Source organism: Arachis ipaensis, chromosome B2, assembly GCF_059453495.1.
Source record: "Arachis ipaensis isolate K30076 ecotype BB chromosome B2, ASM5945349v1, whole genome shotgun sequence".
In the NCBI taxonomy this organism is placed as follows: Eukaryota; Viridiplantae; Streptophyta; class Magnoliopsida; order Fabales; family Fabaceae; genus Arachis; species Arachis ipaensis.
The window spans coordinates 91,224,831-91,247,667 of NC_142437.1; the positions used below are offsets into that span (position 1 = coordinate 91,224,831).

A 22,837-nucleotide genomic window follows, 5' to 3' on the forward strand; every position below is an offset into this window, starting at 1 on the left:
GAAAGAGATTGGGGTTTGTGTATTTGAAGGCATTGCATATGTAAGAAAATAATGGGGAAGTAAGATTGCTTTTGTATCGCATAAAGCTTACCATGGAGTGTAGTTAAATAAAGACGAAAATTCAACAAATTAGATGTGCATTAGAAAAATTAGCAAATTACATTATTAAATCAATTATTGAGAAAATCAATGTTCTGAAAACTGGACTGGACCGGTCGGTTCAACCAAAAACCGGTCACCTAACCGGTCCGGTCCACCTACAAAACCGTCCTGCAAAAAACGGCAAAAAACTGACCGAAGCGGTGGTTAACCGGACGAACCGGTCGAATTTCAGTAGGCACTGGTTCTCCCCCACAGGTAACGAAACGGCGTCGTTTGGCTTTAAAAAAAAAAAAGAAAAGAAGGCTAAAGAACGCATTGCAACCTCTTTCCAACCCTAAAACCCTAATCTATTCGAAGAATACTCCTGGACCTGGTCACCTCCCTCTCACTCCCAACCCTAATCTCTTCGAGACTCGAGCTTCTGCCTACGAAGGATAACCGCCACCGCCGGAGCCAAGCGCCACTGTCGCGGGTCATCGCCTCACTGTCGCGGGTCTTTGCCTCACCGTCGCAGGTCGTCGCCTTGTTATTGTCACCGTCATCGAAGAGAGGTCGTCTGGCTCTGGCCTTTTGTTCTCTACTTCTCTTGCGGTTAGTTCTGGGCTTCTGGCTCTTCTTCTGTTCTTTCTATTTTCATTTTTGTTCTGGGCTTCTGTTCTTTTATTTTTCTGTTTTTTAATTTTTTATTTTGTTTATTATATGATTAATCATTCTGTAATGTTGAATAAATTTGATATATGTTGAATTTTAGAATTCTGCTCTGTTGATGTAGGTTCAATTTTTTCAATTCTGCTCTGTTGAATTAACTAGATGAATTGCTGAATTTAATTATGTTGAATGCCATATGAATTGCATGAACTATGAATTGATATATTGGTCTGGATTCTCGCGGTGAGTACTCAGTAGTCAGTACTTTCATCTTTTTCTTCTTTCAATTAATTTTGTTTATCCGGTGACAAAACTGTATGAATCATTGAATTGGACAGATTTGAGTTCAAGGTTCTTGTTCTGTTTTTCAAATCTTTTCCTCCACCATCTTCCCCTCAATCCGCGACTTTCTATCTCTCAGAGTCGAAGCTGAGCCTCTGTTCCATCCTCTTTCCATTAGTGGATTCTAGGTTGTTGGAATAAGGTAATTCAATTTGTAGATTCTAGGTTTCTTGCAAGTTTTGAGAATTGGAAATTTTTTGGTTGGCTGATGCTTTGATTGCTGATATAAGCTTGGTTACTTCTATTTATTATTGTGTTTGGTTGTATTAAGTGTGGAAGTTGTTGAATGGGTAAGCATTGCAGCTGAAGTTTGTTTGTTTGTGCTGAATTTGTACATTGCGTGCTAGGTGTTCGATTAAATGCCTCTGTGATGCTTTGAGTTTGAATTATATGTTGTAGTTACCATATAGTTTGAACCACTCTTTGTTTAAGCAAATTGTTCAAGAATAATGCACTTTGGGTTCTCTTGATGCTTGTTTAAGTTATGAAACTCATGTTTATTTATTGCTCATGGTAGCTCTTCATGTTTGTGTTTGATATTATTTTTGTCATGAAAACACCTAAATGAGTGGAATGTTTAAATTTCTTGCAATTTAGGTGATTTTATAGACAGAATACTTTAATTTTGTGATGTGATGGTGACTTTTAATGATAAATTATAAATAATTTATTTTGTGAAATTATTAAATTTTGAATTTTATTAGTTTAAAAATAATTGAATTTAAATTTTTAAAATTATGTATTGAGATTTGCTTACATGCGTGGACAATTGCTTTTCTATTTAAACTGCTACGAGTTATAGCATTTTACTTTTTGTCTATGTAATTTTGAATGAGTGGTAAATAGAAGGTAGACTTGCTAACTGCAATTGTCAATTAAGAATAGTAGATTGTGGGCATGCTATTATTAGGAATAGTAGATAATGGATATATACCATTTAATTAATCGTTGCCGTTATTATTTTATTTCTCATTTTTTATAAATACTTTAGAAGAAAAAAAGTAAAAAAAAAAAATCAAATAAACTGCAATAATAAATAGCTAGAAAAATATTTGTTTTTTTAATTGTATTTTTATCTTTTAATATTATTTTTTACTTCTAAGGTTATGAAAAAATGTGAAAATGCAACCAAAATTTGACTACTTTAAAATAAGTTTGGATTTGTAGAAGTGTTTGGACTTTTAATATTAAATTTTTGTATTGTTATCTTTTTAGAATTTAATGAAGGCAATAAGATGTAAAAATAAAAAAAATTTGCCTTGATTTTTCTAATTATTTCCACAAAATTATATAAATAAAAAATAAACAAAATATCAAGAATAGATATATATACTAAAGACACTTAATAATCACAAAAGAACGTGTGATTAATATGTAAATATTTAGAAAAAGGTTACACTTTAATATTTGATTTGTATTTTTTATTTTTTTAATAATTTTATTTGTGATTTACAATCTTTTTTTTTTTTGTGATTGAACAAGAAAACCAAACAAACAGAAAAGAAAAGTAAAAAAAAAAAAACAAAGTTCTCAAAGATTAAAAAGATGTAGGACGGTCTTGTTGAATATTCAACTCAAACTCCTTTTAAGGCATTGAAAGCTCGACATGCGGAGAGTGTGATCTCATCGCCGTCTTTGTCATGGTGTCTGCTACGGTGTTTGCATCTCTCAAGATCAAGCGAAAATCAACATGCGACTTCCAAGCCATGATATTGATGACTTTAAGTACCAAGGAATCTACACAACCACCAGTGTCATGAGAATTGGTAACAATATTGTAAGCCTCCAGGCAATCTGTTTCACAAACCACATCTCTTTGCCCTAAGTCTCAAACTAATAGAAATCATCTCCAAATAACAAACAACTATCCTTGAACAATATTGCAGCTCTCAATTGTTCCCAAGCAGCCACCTTGCCAGTTTCCCTTCCAGTCCCTGCTAACACAGGCAAAACCAATTCAATCACCAGAACCAGGATAACTAGCATCACAATTGATCTTAAAAGCACCCAACGAAGGGGGAACCCAAGAGCAACTAATCATAGAAGGAATAGAAACTCGTTGTAATTAAAAAATATTCTGAAGCTCTTTCTCCAAGGCTAACGCCATACGAGCCACTTTAAAGGGTGTCCAAGGCTGCTAATGATTAAAAATCTCATTATTTCTAACTCTCCAAATCCACCAAAGACCAGAAAAGAATTTAAAAGGATGCTCTTTACTGTGGATTAAGAACCATTTCTTTAAATCCAGAGACTAATAGGAAATCTCCAGAGACTGCCAAACAAGCTTGGCTTTTGGGCAATCCCGAATATAGTGAGAAACTATTTCCTGGCAACTCAAGCAACTGGGAAAACTATTTGAAAAAGTCAAGCCTCTCCTGAAACAAAAAATAGCAGTGGGCAGTGCCTCTCTAAGACAAAGCCAGGCCAAGAATTTGATCTTTTTTGGAACAAGCTGACGCTAAAGCCAAAACTAATTCCCTCTCTCCTCCCATCCAAACACCTTCTTGTAGAGCCAAAGGTAGCCATTGCGAGCATCATAAACCTTAGACATTCCCGCATACCAAGTCCAGCCTACCACTGAGCCCTCTTACACATCCGAATAGTAAGAGAGAATGTTGTCAAGCAAAACTTGGTCAAGAGGAGAATAAGCCTTCTCAAGCTGCCACTTTCCAGTCGACCAAAGATCTAAAATCTGAAAATTCGAATAAGAAATGTGAACATAATCCATCTCATTATAAAGATTCCCCTCTTTCCTCCATTTAGAATACCAAAAATTCTGATCCAAATCTCCAATGCACCATTCAAACCCATTCTTCAGAATATCCCAAGTTTTACACAGACTCCTCTAAACAATAGATCCTTTAGACACCAAGTGGCTGAATTCGTCACTCAAAAAACAATGGTATTTATCTGCCGGCATCTGAACCCAAAGCTTGTGAGAGTCATGAAAGAGTTGCCAAACTAGCTTACCAAGAAGAGAAATATTAGCACAAAACAGATCTCTAATTCCCAGACCACCAAACTTCTTAGGGGTGACCAACACCTTCCAGTTAACAAGATTTAGCCCTCGACCATTGGCATGGCCTTTCCAGAGAAAAGTCCTCATCATGGATGCTATAGAGTTTGTTATTCCTTTGGGAAATAAAGAGACTTGCATGCGGTATGTAAGAATAGCAGCCACAACCGAATTGATCAAACAGAGCCTACCCGCCCTGTTGAGTAAACGTCCTTTCCAACTGCCTATCCTTCTCCGGATTTTATCCAAAACCTCATTGAAAGATGCTCGGGTCACCCTAGCATGACTAAGAGTAATCCCAAGATATTTGCCTAAGTTTTGGACAAATCTAACGGATGACACCCTAGTAAAGATTTCTTTTCTTGTTGTGGAAACATTACGGGAACATAACGTTTTAGATTTCTCCAAATTAATCTTCATCCCAAAAACTTTACAGAAACTTTCCAATCCTGCCATCACATTTTGGACTTGACTTTTCTCCACTTTGCAGAAGAGAAACAAATCATCGGCAAACATGAGATATGATATTCTCAGACCCCCTCTAGAGATAGCAACTGGCTTCCACCGGCCCATATCAACTTGATGGCTAATCAAGCAGGACAATCTCTCCATACACAACATGAAAAGATATGGTGACATAGGATCACCTTGCCGAAGACCTCGACGAGGATTAAAACTATCCAATCTATCACCATTTCAGAGAATAGACAATAAGGATGAAGTGACACAGCTCATGATTACTTTGACTGTAGGGATAGGAAAACTGAATTTCACGAGTGTCTGATTCAGAAACCTCCAATCAACTCTATCATATGCTTTCTCCAAGTCAATCTTAAACGCCAAAGTTCCTTTATTCAACTTAGTCTTTTTCATTAAATGAAGAACTTCCTGTGCTATAATGATATTGTCTGGAGCTCCCCTTCCTGGGATAAATCCCCTTGGAGAGGGCCAACAACATATGAGAGATGAGGCCAGAGTCTGTTGACCAGGACTTTAGTGATGACCTTGTAGATCACATTACAGAGACTAATAGGTCTAAAATCCTTCATTGATACCGGCGACTCCACCTTGGAAATTAGAACCAAAAGAGTCTCCATCATCCTCGAATAAATAGTACCCCCTGAAAAAGCTTCCCTAACCATATTCCAAATATCAGACCCAATAATCTCCTAGTATTCCTTGAAGAAGTGAGCTTGAAATCCATCCAAACCCGGAGCCTTAAAGGAATTCATGCTAAAAATAACTGCCTTAACTTCCTCCATAGTCACAGGTGCAATAAGATTACAGCAGGCTTCCTCATTCAAAGAAGGAAGTGGAACTTCATCCAGACACCCTAAATTAACATTCTCCAACTGACAGAATAAGCTCCTGAAAAAAGATTCAGCTTTCCGACTAAGAATTTCTGGGTCAGTCTCCCACACGCCGTTCTTGAGAAAAAGACCATGAATCTTATTCTTCTTCCTTCATACAAGAGTCTGAACATGGAAGAAGCTAGTATTTCTGTCCCCAAATTTCACCACTGTTCTCTGGATTTTTTAAACCAAAGTAGTTTCTCTTGCACAAGAGTGTTATTATAATCCTCAATCAACTGTTGCTCCCTTTGACACATGTAATAGTCTTCCCTCTCTTCCAAACACTACTGAAGATAATTAATTTGTCACTCAAGTTTATATTTCCTAACAAAAATATTACCGAACACTTTAGAATTAAATTCAAGAGAATTTCTCTGTACCTCCGAGAGCTTGCTTTGCATCCTTCAAAAGCCAGACCACCAAGACTGTTTCACAATATCTCTGTAATCAGGATGAGTTGCCCACGCCACCATAAAATGAAATGGTCTGTTCTTTTTTTGCTGCGGTGGCCCTTTACAACGCACCAAGATAGGACAGTGATCAGACTACAGTCTAGTCAAAATTTATACATAGACCTCAGGAAAAAGAGATAGCCATCCAGTATTAATACAAACCCAGTCATGTTTTTTTGCCACCTCAATACTATTTTTCACCCTCCTGTACCAAGAAAAACGTCTCCCTATAGTATTCAAATCAAACAAAGTACTATCTCCTAGAAAACTGGCAAACTGATCCGCATGTCGACTCGAAAAATGGCAACCCTTAGCTTCATGAGAGAATAAGACTTCACTAAAATCGCCGAGGGCAATCCAAGGCCCTTGAAAAGTCACCAAATGAGCTACCAGATAATCCCAAAGCAGACTTCTGGTTTGATGTTGAGGGCTACCATAAATAGCACTACACCTCCAAACCACACTCTCAAACTGAACTTCGATCGTCACACATTGACTGCAAGTACCAACCAATTTGCAGCAAGTACCTTGCAGAGAAGAAAGGAATCATATACCACCCTTATATCCTACCGCCTCTTCTATACCAATAGGATAGTATCCAAGTCTTTCCAAGAACAGTTTCAAATGTTGAAAGGGAACATGAGTCTCAACCACAATAAAAAAGCAGGTTTAAATTTTCTAACAAGTTCTTTACAATTCACTCGGGTTAACTTATTAGAAGCACCCCTAATATTCTAAACTAAAATATTTAAACTATCCATAAAAAAAACAAGAGAGTATTAAAATTGGTGAAAATTAACTTGCACCACCAACCTCATTGGAAGATTTAACTTCCTTTTGATTCGTTGATGAGACATGGTTCTCCGAGACACACTTGCAGTAGCAATCAGCGTCGCAGCCCCCTCAGGACCACCATATGTCCCTTCCTTGTGGAACGTTGTTGCAATGTCATCTTTTCGACCCTCATTAATAGGAACCAGCGGCGGCAGCGCCTGATGAGCGGATAATTTATACCCTTTTTGGCATTGTTTTTACATAGTTTTTAGTATGTTTTAGTTACTTTTTATTATATTTTTATTAGTTTTTATTCAAAAATCATATTTCTAGACTTTACTATGCGTTTGTGTGTTTTTCTATGATTTCATGTATTTTCTGGCTGAAATTGAGGGACCTGAACAAAAATCTGATTCAGAGACTGAAAAGGGACTACAGATGCTGTTGGATTCTGACCTCCCTGCACTCGAAGTGGATTTTCTGGAGCAACAAAACCCCAATTGGCGCACTCTCAATTGCGTTGGAAATTAGATATCCTGAGCTTTTCAGAAATATATAATAGTCTATACTTTGCTCGAGATTTGATGGCCCAAACTGGCGTTCAAAGTCAGCCTAAAACATATTGGCGTAAAACGCCCAAACTGGCACCAGAATTGGAGTTAAACGCCCAAACTGGCACCAAAGCTGTCGTTAAACTCCAGGAACAGCCTATGAACGAAAAAGCTTCAATACTCAGCCCAAGCACACACCAATTGGGCCCCGGACGTGGATTTCTACACTATCTGCACTTAGTTACTCATTTTCTGTAAACCCTAGTTACTAGTTTAGTATAAAAACTACTTTTAGAGATTTATTTTACATATTTTGATCTGATGTTCCTATTTTGACTATTGTAAATGTTTGGAGGCTGGCCTCACGGCCATGCCTAGACCTTTTTCACTTATGTATTTTCTACGGTGGAGTTTCTACACCCCATAGATTAAGGTGTGGAGCTCTGCTGTCCTTCATGAATTAATGTAATTACTACTATTTTTCTATTCAATTCATGCCTACTTCTTCTCCAAGATATACTCTCGTACTTAATTCAGTTAAGTCAGAATGAAGGGGTGACCCGTGACAATCACCTAATCTTCGATACTCGCTTAGCCAAGGTCGCGTGCCTGACAACCACAAAGCGATCTACATGATGTTCAACGTAGTCATTGGACGACAGCTGGAGTATATTCTCTTGGGTTTCTAATCTAAGATTGGAACCTTCATGGTATAGGCTAGAATTATTGGCAGCCATTCCTGGGATCCGAAAAGTCTAAACCTTGTCTGTGGTATTCCGAGTAGGATCCGGGATCCGGAAAGTCTAAACCTTGTCTGTGGTATTCTGAGTAGGATCTGGGAAGGGGTGACTGTGACGAGCTTCAAACTTGCGAATGTGGGGCACAAGTGACAGTGTGCAAAAGAACAATGGTTCTATTCCGACGCTAGCGGGAACCGACAGATGATTAGCCGTGCGGTGACAGTGCATATGGATTTGTTTTCATCCGAGAGGATCATACAGCTTGCCATGGAAGGAGGTAACGCATGGTTGGAAGGAGGCAATAGGAAAGCAGAAGTTCAGAAGCAACAAAGCATCTCCAGACGCTTATCTGAAATTCCCACCAATGAATTACATAAGTATCTCTATCTTATTTTATATTTTATTTATATTTTAAATATCAAAACCTCATAACCATTTAAATCTGCCTGACTGAGATTTACAAGGATGACCATAGCTTGCTTCAAGCCGACAATCTTCGTGGGATCGACCCTTACTCACGTAAGGTATTACTTGGACGACCCAGTGCACTTGCTGGTTAGTTGTGCGGAGTTGTGAAAAAGAGTTGAGATTACATTCGTGCGTACCAAGTTTTTGGCACCGTTTTAGAGATCACAATTTCGTGCACCAAGTTTTTGGCACCGTTGCCGGAAATTGTTCGAGTTTGGACAACTGACGGTTCATCTTGTTGCTCAGATTAGGTAATTTTATTTTATTTTTAAGATTTTTGTTTTTATTCTCATTATTTTCGAAAAAATTTCAAAAAAAAATTATATTTTATCTTGTTCTTCAGAATTTTTAAGAATGAATTCTAGAGTCTCATGAGATATGTTGAATCCTGGCTGGCTGTTAAGCCATGTCGAATCTTTTGGACCGAGGTTTCACTTATCCTTAGAAGAGTGATGAGCGGATAATTTATACGCTTTTTGACATTGTTTTTAGTATGTTTTTAGTAGGATCTAGTTACTTTTAGGGATGTTTTCATTAGTTTTTATGTTAAATTCACATTTCTGGACTTTACTATGAGTTTGTGTGTTTTTCTGTGATTTCAGGTATTTTCTGGCTGAAATTGAGGGACTTGAGCAGAAATCAGATTCAGAGGTTGAAGAAGGACTGCTGATGCTGTTGGATTCTGACCTCCCTGCACTCAAAGTGGATTTTCTGGAGTTACAGAACTCAAAATGGCGCGCTTCTAATTGTGCTGGAAAGTAGACATCCAGGGCTTTCCAGTAATATATAATAGTCCATACTTTGGTCAAGAATAGATGACACAAATTGGTGTTCAACGCCAGATTTCTACCCAAACCTGGCGTCCAGCGCCAGAAAAGGAGCCAAAACCAGAGTTGAACACCCAAACTGGCACAAAAGCTGGCGTTCAACTCCAAGAAGGACCTCTACACGTGCAACACTTAAAGCTCAGCCCAAGCACACACCAAGTGGACCCCGGAAGTGGATTTATGCATCAATTACATACTTTTGTAAACCCTAGTAGCTAGTTTATTATAAATAGGACCTTTTACTATTGTATCAGGTATCTTTGATCAGTTGTATGCTATCTTAGATCACGTTGAGGGCTGGCCTCTCGGCCATGCCTGGACTTTCACTTATGTATTTTCAACGGTAGAGTTTCTACACTCCATAGATTAAGGTGTGGAGCTCTGCTGTTCCTCAAAAATTAATGCAAAGTACTACTGTTTTCTATTCAATTCATTTTATTTCGCTTCTAAGATATTCATTCGCTCTTCAACCTGAATGTGATGAACGTGACAATCATCATCATTCCCTATGAACGCGTGTCTGACAACCACTTCCGTTCTACCTTCGACTGAATGAGTATCTCTTAGATCTCTTAATCAGAATCTTCGTGGTGTAAGCTAGAATGATGGTGGCATTCAAGAGAATCCAGAAAGTCTAAACCTTGTCTGTGGTATTCCGAGTAGGATTCAATGAATGAATGACTGTGACGAGCTCCAAACTCGCGATTGCTGGGCGTTAGTGACAGACGCAAAAGGATAGTAAATCCTATTCCAGCATGATCGAGAACCGACAGATGAATAGTCGTGCCGTGACAGGGTGCGTTGACCATTTTCACTGAGAGGATAAGATGAAGCCATTGACAAGGGTGATGCCTCCAGACGATTAGCCGTGCCGTGACAGGGCATTGGATCATTTTCCCGAGAGATGACCGAAAGTAGCCATTGACAGTGGTGATGAATCACATAAAGCCAGCCATGGAAAGGAGTAAGACTGATTGGATGAAGATAGCAGGAAAGCAGAGGTTCAGAGGAACGAAAGCATCTCCATTCGCTTATCTGAAATTCTCACTAATGATTTACATAAGTATTTTTATCCTTTATTCTACGTTTATTTAATTATTATTCGAAAACACCATTATCAATTTATATCTGCCTGACTGAGATTTACAAGGTGACCATAGCCTGCTTCATACCAACAATCTCCGTGGGATTCGACCCTTACTCACGTAAGGTATTACTTGGACGACCCAGTGCACTTGCTGGTTAGTTATGCGAAGTTGTGAAGATATGTTTAGACCATGGTTCTGTGCATCCGTTTTTGGTGCCATTGCCAGGGAATCAATTTCGAACAACAATTCACAACCTGAGTAGCAATTTCGCATACCAAGTTTTTGGCGCCGTTGCCAGGGATTGTTTGAGTTTGGACAACTAACGGTTCATCTTGTTGCTCAGATTAGGTAATTTTCTTTTTGTTTTATTTTCAAAATTTTTCAAAATTCTTTCAAAAATTTTTTCTTGTGTTTTCGAAAAAAAAAATTTATTCAAAATTTTTAAAGAATGAATTCTAGTGTTTCATGAAGCATGTGAAGCCTGGCTGGCTGTAAAGCCATGTCTAAATTCTTTTGGACTGAGGCTTCCACTCATAAGTATATGAAGTTGGATGACATATCAGCTGTTGTATACATGAGAGGTATCTATGTTTGCTGAAGCTTGGCTGGCCATTGGCCATGTCTAGTGTTTTGGACCGGAGCTTTCATTGAAAGCTTGGCTGGCTAGTGAGCCATGTCTAATTCCTGGACTGAAGCTTTAGACTAAGAATGCAAGATTCCTGGAATTCATATTAAAAATTTTGGAATCCTTATTTTCCTTTTTCAATTAATTTTCGAAAAATCCAAAAAAAAAAATTAGAAAATCATAAAAATCAAAAATATTTTTCTGTTTCTTGTTTGAGTCATGTGTCATGTTATAAGTTTGGTGTCAATTGCATGTGCATCTGGCATTTTTTCGAAAATTTCATGCATTCATAGTGTTCTTCATGATCTTCAAGTTGTTCTTGGTAAGTCTTCTTGTTTGATCTTGATGTTTTCTTGTTTTGTGTCTTTTCTTGTTTTTCATATGCATTTTTGAATTCTTAGTGTCTAAGCATTAAAGAATTCTAAGTTTGGTGTCTTGCATGTTTTTTTTTGCATTAAAAATTTTTCAAAAAGGTGTTCTTGATGTTCATCATGATCTTCATAGTGTTCTTGGTGTTCATCTTGACATTCATAGCATTCTTGCATGCATTCATTGTTTTGATCCATAAATTTCATGCATTGCATCATTTTTCTTGTTTCTCTCTCTCATAAAAAAAATTCAAAAATTAAAAAAGTATTTTTCCCTTTTTCTCCTCATCAAATTCGAAAATTTGAGTTGACTTTTTCAAAAATTTTTAAAATCAAGTTTTTTTTTATGAGTCAAATCAAATTTTCAATTTAAAAATCTCACCTTTTTCAAAATCTTTTTCAAAAATCAAATCATTTTCAAATTTCTTAGTTATTTTCGAAAATTCCAAAAATATTTTTCAAAAATCTTTTTCTTATTTTTATATCAAATTTTCGAAAATAACATAATCAATTAATGTTTTGATTCAAAAATTTTAAGTTTGTTACTTACTTGTTAAGAAAGATTCAAACTTTAAGTTCTAGAATCATATCTTGTGATTTCTTGTGAATCAAGTCATTAATTGTGATTTTAAAAATTCAAATCTTTTTCAAAAACTAATTTCTATCATATCTTTTCAAAAATATCTTCTTATCTTATCTTTTTCAAAAATTTGATTTCAAAAATATCTTTTCTAACTTCCTAACTTCTTATCTTTTCAAAATTGATTTTCAAAATTTGTTTCAACTAACTAACTAACTTTTTGTTTGTTTCTTATCTTTTTCAAAACTACCTAACTAACTTTCTCTCTCTAATTTTCGAAAATATCTTTCCTCTTTTTCAAAATTTCTTTTTAATTAACTAATTATTTCAATTTTTAATTTTAATTTTCGAAAATTACTAACCTTTTTCAAAAACTATTTTCGAAAATCACTAACTCCTTTTTCAAAAATAATTTTCAAAAATTTTCTTCTCTCTCATCTCCTTCTATTTGTTTATTCATCTACTAACATCTCTCCCTTACTCAAAAAAAAAAAAGGGGATCTCTATTATTATTATTTTTCTGTGCTCTCTTCTTTGTCATATGAGCAGGAGCAAGGACAAGAATATTCTTGTTGAAGCAGATCCAGAACCTGAAAGGACTCTGAAGAGAAAACTAAGAGAAACTGAATTACAACAACTAGCAAGCACCTGTCAGAAATTTTCGAACAGGAAGAGGAGATGGCAGCCGAAAATAATAATAATGTAAGGAAGATGCTTGGTGACTTTACTGCACCTAATTCCAATTTACATGGAAGAAGCATCTCCATTCCTGCCATTGGAGCAAACAACTTTGAGCTGAAACCTCAATTAGTTTCTCTGATGCAGCAGAACTGCAAGTTTCATGGACTTCCATCTGAAGATCATTTTCAGTTCTTAACTGAATTCTTGCAGATATGTGATACTGTTAAGACTAATGGAGTAGATCCTGAAGTCTACAGGCTCATGCTTTTCCCTTTTGCTGTAAGAGACAGAGCTAGAATATGGTTGGACTCTCAACCTAAAGATAGCCTGAACTCTTGGGATAAGCTGGTCACGGCTTTCTTAGCCAAGTTCTTTCCTCCTCAAAAGCTGAGCAAGCTTAGAGTGGATGTTCAAACTTTCAAACAAAAAGAAGGTGAATCCCTCTATGAAGCTTGGGAAAGATACAAACAGTTGACCAAAAAGTGTCCTTCTGACATGCTTTCAGAATGGACCATCCTGGATATATTTTATGATGGTTTATCTGAGCTATCAAAGATGTCACTGGACACTTCTGCAGGTGGATCCATTCACCTAAAGAAAACGCCTGCAGAAGCTCAAGAACTCATTGACATGGTTGCTAATAACCAGTTCATGTACACTTCTGAGAGGAATCCTGTGAGTAATGGGACGCCTATGAAGAAGGGAGTTCTTGAAGTTGATACTCTGAATGCCATATTGGCTCAGAATAAAATATTGACTCAGCAAGTCAATATGATTTCTCGGAGTCTGAATGGAATGCAAGCTGCATCCAACAGTACTCAAGAGGCTTCTTATGAAGAAGAAGCTTATGATCCTGAGAACCCTGCAATAGCAGAGGTGAATTACTTAGGTGAACCTTATGGAAACACCTATAACTCATCATGGAGAAATCATCCAAATTTTTCATGGAAGGATCAAAAGCCTCAACAAGGCTTTAATAATGGTGGAAGAAACAGGTTTAACAATAATAAACCTTTTCCATCATCCACTTAGCAACAGACAGAGAACTCTGAACAAAATACTTCTAATTTAGCAAACTTAGTCTCTGATCTATCTAAGGCCACTGTAAGTTTCATGAATGAAACAAGGTCTTCCATTAGAAATCTGGAAGCACAAGTGGGCCAGCTGCGTAAAAGGATCACTGAAATCCCTCCTAGTACTCTCCCAAGTAATACAGAAGAGAATCCAAAAGGAGAGTGCAAGGCCATTGACATAAGCATCATGGCCGAACCAGTAAGGGAAGGAGAGGACGTGAATCCCAAGGAGGAAGACCTCCTGGGACGTCCAGTGATCGATAAGGAGCTTCCCTCTGAGGAACCAAAGGAATCTGAGACTCATCTAGAGACCATAGAGATTCCATTGAACCTCCTTATGCCCTTCATGAGCTCTGATGAGTATTCCTCTTCTAAAGAGAATGAGGATGTTACCGAAGAGCAAACTGCCAAGTTTCTTGGTGCAATCATGAAGCTAAATGCCAAATTATTTGGCATTGATACTTGGGAAGATGAACCTCCCTTGTTCATCAATGAACTAAGTGATCTGGATCAACTGACATTGCCTCAGAAGAGACAGGATCCTGGAAAGTTCATAATACCTTGTACCATAGGCACCATGATCTTTAAGGCTCTATGTGACCTTGGTTCAGGAATAAACCTCATGCCCCTCTCTGTAATAGAGAAACTGGGAATCTATGGGGTGCAAGCTGCTAAAATCTCATTAGAGATGGCAGACAATTCAAGAAAACAGGCATATGGACAAGTAGAGGACGTGTTAGTAAAGGTTGAAGACCTTTACATCCCTGCTGATTTCATAGTCCTGGATACTGGAAAGAAAGATGATGAATCCATCATCCTAGGAAGACCTTTCCTGGCCACAGCAAGAGCTGTGATTGATGTTGACAGAGGTGAACTAGTCCTTCAATGGAATGAGGACTCCCTTGTGTTTAAAACTCAAGGATCTCCCTCTGCAACCATGGAGAGGAAGCAAGAAAAGCTTCTCTCAAAGCAGAGTCAACCCAAGCCCCCACAGTCAAACTCTAAGTTTAGTGTTGGGAGGCCACAACCAAACTCTAAGTTTGGTGTTGAACTCCCATATCCAAACTCTAAGTTTGGTGTTGGAGAGTTTCAACAATGCTCTGAACATCTGTGAGGCTCCATGAGAGCCCACTGTCAAGCTATTGACATTAAAGAAGCGCTTGTTGGGAGGCAACCCAATTTTTATTTATCTAACTATATTTTTCTTAGTTATATGTCTTTATAGGTTCATGATCATGAGGAGTCACAAAATAAATATAAAAATTAAAAACGAAATCAAAAACAGCAGAAGAAAAATCACACCCTGGAGGAGCATCTGCCTGGCGTTCAACGCCAGAACAGAGCATGGTTCTGGCGCTGAACGCCCAAAATGGGCAGCATTCTGGCGATGAACGTCCAGAACAAGCATGGTTCTGGCGTTCAACGCCAGAAATGGCAACAAATGGGCGTTGAACGCCCAAAATGGGCACCAACCTGGCGCTGAACGCCCAGAGTTGTGTGCAAGGGCATTTTACATGCCTAATGGGTGCAGGGATGTAAATCCTTGACACCTCAGGATCTGTGGACCCCACAGGATCCCCACCTACCTCCACTCACTTCTTCTCACCCCTCTTTCACAAAACCCCATAAACACTCTTCCCCAAAACTCTTCACCAATCACCTCAATCTCTCTTCCCCATCACCTCTTCACCACTCACATCCATCCACTCTTCCCCATAAACCTACCTCATAAACCCCACCTACCTTCAAAATTCAAAACCAATTTCCCACCCAAACCCACCCATATGGCCGAAACCTTTTCCCCCTTCCCTTCCCTATATAAAGCCCTCCATTCTTCATCAAATTCACACAACACACCCCTCTACACCCTTCTTGGCCGAAACACATCACCTTCTCCCTCTCCTCCAATTCTTCTTCTTCTTCATCTATTCTTTCTTCTATTGCTCGAGGGCGAGCAAAATTCTAAGTTTGGTGTGGTAAAAGCATAAGCTTTTTATTTTTCCATTACCATTGATGGCACCTAAGATCGGAGAATCCTCTAGAAAGGGGAAAGGGAAGACAAAAGCTTCCACATCCGAGTCATGGGAGATGGAAAGGTTCATCTCCAAAGCCCATCAAGACCACTTCTATGATGTTGTGGCCAAGAAGAAGGTGATCCCTGAGGTCCCTTTCAAACTCAAAAAAAATGAGTATCCGGAGATCCGACATGAAATTCAAAAAAGAGGTTGGGAAATTCTAACAAATCCCATCCAACAAGTCGGCATCCTAATGGTTCAAGAGTTCTATGCTAATGCATGGATCACCAAGAACCATGATCAAAGTAAGAACCCGGATCCAAAGAACTATGTTACAATGGTTCGGGGGAAATACTTGGATTTTAGTCCGGAAAATGTGAGGTTGGCGTTCAACTTGCCAAACATGGAAGAGAACGCACGCCCCTACACAAGGAAAGTCAACTTTGATCAAAGGTTGGACCAAGTCCTTATGGACATATGTGTAGAAGGAGCTCAATGGAAGATTGACTCCAAAGGCAAGCCGGTTCAACTAAGAAGATTGGACCTCAAGCCTGTAGCTAGAGGATGGTTGGAGTTCATTCAATGCTCAATCATTCCCACTAGCAACCGGTCTGAAGTTACTATAGACCGGGCCATCATGATCCATAGCATCATGATTGGAGAAGAGGTGGAAGTTCATGAGATTATACCTCAAGAACTCTACAAGGTGGCTGACAAGTCCTCCACTATGGCAAGGTTAGCCTTTCCTCACCTCATTTGCCACCTATGTAATTCGGCTGGGATTGACATAGAGGGAGATATCCTCATCAAAGAGGACAAGCCTATCACTAAGAAAAAGATGGAGCAAGCAAGAGAGCCCATTCATGGAGCTCAAGAGGCGTATGAAGCTCATCACCATGAGATTCCGGAGATGCCTCAAATGCACTTTCCTCCACAAAACTATTGGGAGCAAATCAACACCTCCCTAGGAGAATTGAGTTCCAATATGGGACAACTAAGGGTGGAACATCAAGAGCACTCCATCATGCTCCATGAAATAAGAGAAGATCAAAAAGCAATGAGGGAGGAGCAATAAAGACAAGGAAGAGACATAGAAGAGCTCAAGGACATCATTGGTTCCTCAAGGAGGAAACGCCACCATCACTAAGGTGGATTCATTCCTTGCTCTTATTTCTTCTGTTTTTCGTTTTCTATGTTATGTGCTTATCTATGTTTGTGTCTTCATTACATGATCATTAGTAGTTAGCAACTTTGTCTTAAAGTTATGAATGTCCTATGAATCCATCACCTCTCTTAAATGAAAAAATGTTTTAATTCAAAAGAACAAGAAGTACATGAGTTTCGAATTTATCCTTGAACTTAGTTTAATTATATTGATGTGGTGACAATGCTTCTTGTTTTCTGAATGAATGCTTGAACAGTGCATATGTCTTTTGAAGTTGTTGTTTGAGAATGTTAAATATGTTGGCTCTTGAAAGAATGATGACTAGGAAACATGTTATTTTATAATCTAAAAAATCATAAAAATGATTCTTGAAGCAAGAAAAAGCAGCAAAGAACAAAGCTTGCAGAAAAAAAAAAGGGCGAAAAAAAATAGAAAAAAAAATAGAAAGAAAAAGCAAGCAGAAAAAGCCAAAAGCTCTTAAAACCAAGAGGCAAGAGCAAAAAGCCAATAACCCTTAAAACCAAAAGGCAAGGGCAAATAAAAAGGATCCCAAGGCTTTGAGCATCAGTGGATAGGAGGGCCTAAAGGAATAAAATCCTGGTCTAAGCGGCTAAACCAAGTTGTCCCTAACCATGTGCTTGTGGCGTGTAGGTGTCAAGTGAAAACTTGAGACTGAGCGGTTAAAGTCAAGGTCCAAAGCAAAAAAAAAGAGTGTGCTTAAGAACCCTGGACACCTCTAATTGGGGACTTTAGCAAAGCTGAGTCACAATCTGAAAAGGTTCACCCAATTATGTGTCTGTGGCATTTATGTATCCGGTGGTAATACTGGAAAACAAAGTGCTTAGGGCCACAGCCAAGACTCATCAAGAAGCTGTGTTCAAGAATCATCATACTGAACTAGGAGAATCAATAACACTATCTGAACTCTGAGTTCCTATAGATGCCAATCATTCTGAACCTCAATGGATAAAGTGAGATGCCAAAACTATTCAAGAGGCAAAAAGCTATAAGTCCCGCTCATATGATAGAAGCTCTGTTTCATTGATAGTTTGGAATTTATAGTATATTCTCTTCTTTTAATCCTATTTGATTTTCAGTTTCTTGGGGACAAGCAACAATTTAAGTTTGGTGTTGTGATGAGCGGATAATTTATACGCTTTTTGACATTGTTTTTAGTATGTTTTTAGTAGGATCTAGTTACTTTTAGGGATGTTTTCATTAGTTTTTATGTTAAATTCACATTTCTGGACTTTACTATGATTTTGTGTGTTTTTCTGTGATTTCAGGTATTTTCTGGCTGAAATTGAGGGACTTGAGCAGAAATCAGATTCAGAGGTTGAAGAAGGACTGCTGATGCTGTTGGATTCTGACCTCCCTGCACTCAAAGTGGATTTTCTGGAGCTACATAACTCGAAATGCCGCGCTTCCAATTGCGTTGAAAAGTAGACATCCAGGGCTTTCCAGAAATATATAATAGTCCATACTTTGGCCAAGAATAGATGACGCAAACTGGCGTTCAACACCAGCTTTCTACCCAAACCTGGCGTCCAGCGCCAGAAAAGGAGCCAAAACCAGAGTTGAACGCCCAAACTGGCACAAAAGCTGGCGTTCAACTCCAAGAAGGACCTCTACACATGCAACACTCAAATCTCAGCCCAAGCACACACCAAGTGGGCCCCGGAAGTGGATTTATGCATCAATTACTTACTTTTGTAAACCCTAGTAGCTAGTTTATTAATAGGACCTTTTACTATTGTATCAGGTATCTTTGATCAGTTGTATGCTATCTTAGATCACGTTGAGGGCTGGACTCTCGGCCATGCCTGGACTTTCACTTATGTATTTTCAACGGTAGAGTTTCTACACTCCATAGATTAAGGTGTGGAGCTCTGCTGTTCCTCAAAAATTAATGCAAAGTACTACTGTTTTCTATTCAATTCATTTTATTTCGCTTCTAAGATATTCATTCGCTCTTCAACCTGAATGTGATGAACGTGACAATCATCATCATTCCCTATGAACGCGTGTCTGACAACCACTTCCGTTCTACCTTCGACTGAATGAGTATCTCTTAGATCTCTTAATCAGAATCTTCGTGGTGTAAGCTAGAATGATGGCGGCATTCAAGAGAATCCGGAAAGTCTAAACCTTGTCTGTGGTATTCCGAGTAGGATTCAATGAATGAATGACTGTGACGAGCTCCAAACTCGCGATTGCTGGGCGTTAGTAACAGACGCAAAAGGATAGTAAATCCTATTCCAGCATGATCGAGAACCGACAGATGAATAGCCGTGCCGTGACAGGGTGCGTTGACCATTTTCACTGAGAGGATAAGATGAAGCCATTGACAAGGGTGATGCCTCCAGCGATTAGCCGTTCCGTGACAGGGCATTGGATCATTTTCCCGAGAGATGACCGAAAGTAGCCATTGATAGTGGTGATGAATCACATAAAGCCAGCCATGGAAAGGAGTAAGACTGATTGGATGAAGATAGCAGGAAAGCAGAGGTTCAGAGGAACGAAAGCATCTCCATTCGCTTATCTGAAATTCTCACTAATGATTTACATAAGTATTTTTATCCTTTATTCTACGTTTATTTAATTATTATTCGAAAACACCATTATCAATTTATATCTGCCTGACTGAGATTTACAAGGTGACCATAGCCTGCTTCATACCAACAATCTCCGTGGGATTCGACCCTTACTCACGTAAGGTATTACTTGGACGACCCAGTGCACTTGCTGGTTAGTTATGCGAAGTTGTGAAGATATGTTTAGATCATGGTTCTGTGCATCCGTTTTTGGTGCCATTGCCAGGGAATCAATTTCGAACAACAATTCACAACCTGAGTAGCAATTTCGCATACCAAAGAGCTTCTTTGTCTTTCTCATCAATTTAGCTGTTGTATGTAATGTTCTGCTGAAGCTTGGCTGGCCATTGGCCATGTCTAAATTTTTGGACCGAAGCTTTCACATAAAGTTTGGCTGGCTATTAAGCCATGTCTAAATTTTTGGACCGAAGCTTTATACTAACATTGCATGATTCCTGGAATTCTTATTAAAAATTTTGGAATCCTTATTTTTCTTTTTCCAAAATAATTTTCGAAAATTACAAAAAATTTTATAAAATCATAAAACAAAAAAAAATTATGTTTCTTGTTTGAGTCTAGTGTCAAATTTTAAGTTTGGTGTCAATTGCATCTTTTGAATTTTCTTTTATTTTTCAAAAAATACATGCATTGAGTTCTTCATAATCTTCAAGTTGTTCTTGATGATTTTCCCTATTTGATCTTTAAATTTTCTTGTTTGGTGTCTTTCCTTGTTTCTCATAGGCATTTTTGAATTATTAGTATCTATAGAATAAACATTTTTAAGTTTGGTGTCTTGCATGTTTTTTTTCTTAAAAATTTTCAAAAACATGTTTTTGATGTTCATCATGATCTTCAAAGTGTTCTTGGTGTTCATCTTGACATTCAAAGTGTTCTTGCATGCATTTTTTATTTTGATCTTAAATTTTTATGTTTTGTTTCATTTTTGTGTTTGTCTCTCTCCTCACTAAAAATTCAAAAATCAAAAAAAAATATTTTTCCCTTATTTCACTCATAATTTTCGAAAATTTGATTTGATTTAGTCATAAAGTTTTAAAATTTAGTTATTACTTAATAGTCAAGTCAAAATTTTCAATTTAAAAATTCTATCTTTTCAAAATTTTTTCAAAAATCAAATCTTTTTCAATTTTTTTTAAAAATTTCGAAAATTTCAAAATTAATTTTCAAAATCCTTTTCTTATTTTTATCTCATATTTTCGAATTCACTACTAACATTTAATATTTAGATTCAAAAAAATTTTTCAATTTGTTACTTGCCTATTAAGAAAGGTTCAATCTTTAAACTCTAAAATCATATCTTTTAGTTTCTTGTTAGTCAAGTAATCAACTTTAATTTTCAAAATCAAATCCTTTTAATTTTCTTTTCAAATCTTTTTCAAAATGATTTTCAATCATATCTTTTTCAAAACTTAATTTCAAATTCTTTTATAACTTCTTATCTTTTCTAAATTGATTTTCAAATATTTTTCAATTAACTACTTGACTTTCTGTTTGATTTTTAAAGTTTTCTATTTCAATCATATCTTTTTCAAAACCACCTAACTACTTTTCTCTCTCCAATTTTCGAAAATCACTAACAACTTTTTCAAAAATCCCTTTTTATTTAATTAATTCATTCAGTTTTCAAATTTTATTTTATTTCTTCTCTTAATTTTTGAATACTAATCAATAATTAAAATAAAAACAAAAATATTTTTCTTTTATTTTAATTTAAATTTCGAATTCTCCTCTCTCTCATCTCTTCTATTTATTTATTTATTTACTAACACCTCTCTTCTTCTTAAAAATTTGAACCCTCTCCCTCTCTGTGTTCGAATTCTTCATCTTCTCCATTCTTCATTCTACTCTTCTATTCTTCTACTCACATAAAGGAATCTCTATACTATACTGTGACATAGAGGATTCCTATTCTTTTCTGTTCTCTTCTTTTTCGTATGAACAGGAGCAAGGATAAGAACATTCTTGTTGAAGCTGATCTGGAACCTGAAAGGACTCTAAAGAAAAAGCTAAGAGAAGCTAAAGCACAACACTCTAAAGAGGACCTGATAGAATTTTTTGAAAAAGAAGAGGAGATGGCCGAACCCAACAATGGTGGAGATGCAAAGAAGATGCTTTGTGACTTTATTGCACCCTCTTCTGACTTCTGTGGAAGGAGCATCTCAATTCCTGCAATTGGAGCAAACAACTTTGAGCTTAAGCCTCAATTAGTTTCTCTAATGCAGCAGAATTGCAAGTTTCATGGACTTCCATTGGAAGATCCTCATCAGTTTTTAGCTGAATTCTTGCAAATCTATGACACTGTTAAGACCAATGGAGTTAATCCTGAGGTCTACAGACTTATGCTTTTTCCCTTTGCTGTAAGAGACAGAGCTAGGACATGGTTGGACTCACAACCTAAAGATAGCCTAAACTCTTGGAAAAAGTTGGTCAATGCTTTCTTGGCCAAATTCTTTCCACCTCAAAAGCTGAGCAAGCTTAGAGTGAAAGTCCAAACCTTCAAACAGAAGGAAGGTGAATCCCTCTATGAAGCTTGGGAAAGATACAAACAATTGATCAGAAGGCCAGGTGTCCTTCTGACATGTTTTTAGAATAGAGCATCATATGTATATTCCATGATGGTCTGTCTGAATTGTCCAAGATGTCATTGGATCACTCTACTGGTGGATCTCTTCATCTGAAGAAGATGACTGCAGAAGCCCAGAAACTCATTGAAATGGTTGCAAATAACCATTTCATGTACACTTCTGAAAGGAATCCTGTGAATAATGGGACAACTCATAAGAAAGGAGTTCTTGAAATTGATACTCTGAATGCCATATTGGCTCAAAATAAAATATTGACTCAGCAAGTCAATATGATTTCTCAGAATCTGATTGGAATACAAGCTGCATTCGTGAGTACTAAAGAAGCTTATGACCCTGAGAATCCTGGAATGGAAGAGGTGAATTACATGGGAAAATCCTATGGAAACACCTATAATCCTTCATGGAGGAATCATCCTAATTTCTCATGGAAGGATCAGCAGAAGCCTAACCAAGGCTTCAATAAAAATGGTGGGAGAAATAGGTTTGGCAATAGCAAGCCTTTTCCATCATCTTCTGAGCAACAGACAGAGAATTCTAAGCAGAGCCACTCTGACTTAGCAACCATAATCTTTGATCTATCTAAGACCACTCACAGTTTCATGACTAAAGTAAGGTCCTCCATTAGAAATTTGGAGGCACAAGTGGGTCAGTTGAGTAAAAGAGTTACTGAACTCCCTCCCAGTACTCTCCCAAGCAATACAGAAGAGAATCCAAAAAGAGAGTGCAAGGCCATAAACATAACCAACATGGCCGAATGCATGGAGGAAGAAAAG

The 22,837-nt window shown here is 37.5% G+C and overlaps 1 protein-coding gene and 1 non-coding gene across 2 annotated transcripts in view; both read right to left on the reverse strand.

Annotated features, from left to right (window-relative positions):
* Positions 1–2,677: 2,677 nt before the first annotated feature.
* Positions 2,678–22,837, reverse strand: part of LOC148574829 (uncharacterized) — a 28,924-nt gene continuing 8,764 nt past the window's right edge. The window contains exons 4-8 of the mRNA XM_088505965.1: positions 6,726–6,904; positions 6,190–6,408; positions 4,063–4,793; positions 2,955–3,026; positions 2,678–2,829 (exon numbers count right to left, since the gene is read on the reverse strand). Coding sequence (XP_088362091.1) covers positions 2,678–2,829; positions 2,955–3,026; positions 4,063–4,793; positions 6,190–6,408; positions 6,726–6,904 — 1,353 coding nt within the window. The remainder of the gene's footprint in view (positions 2,830–2,954; positions 3,027–4,062; positions 4,794–6,189; positions 6,409–6,725; positions 6,905–22,837) is intronic.
* Positions 13,008–13,115, reverse strand: LOC148574830 (small nucleolar RNA R71). The gene has a single exon (XR_015905587.1). It is a non-coding gene; the product is annotated as a small nucleolar RNA R71 (small nucleolar RNA).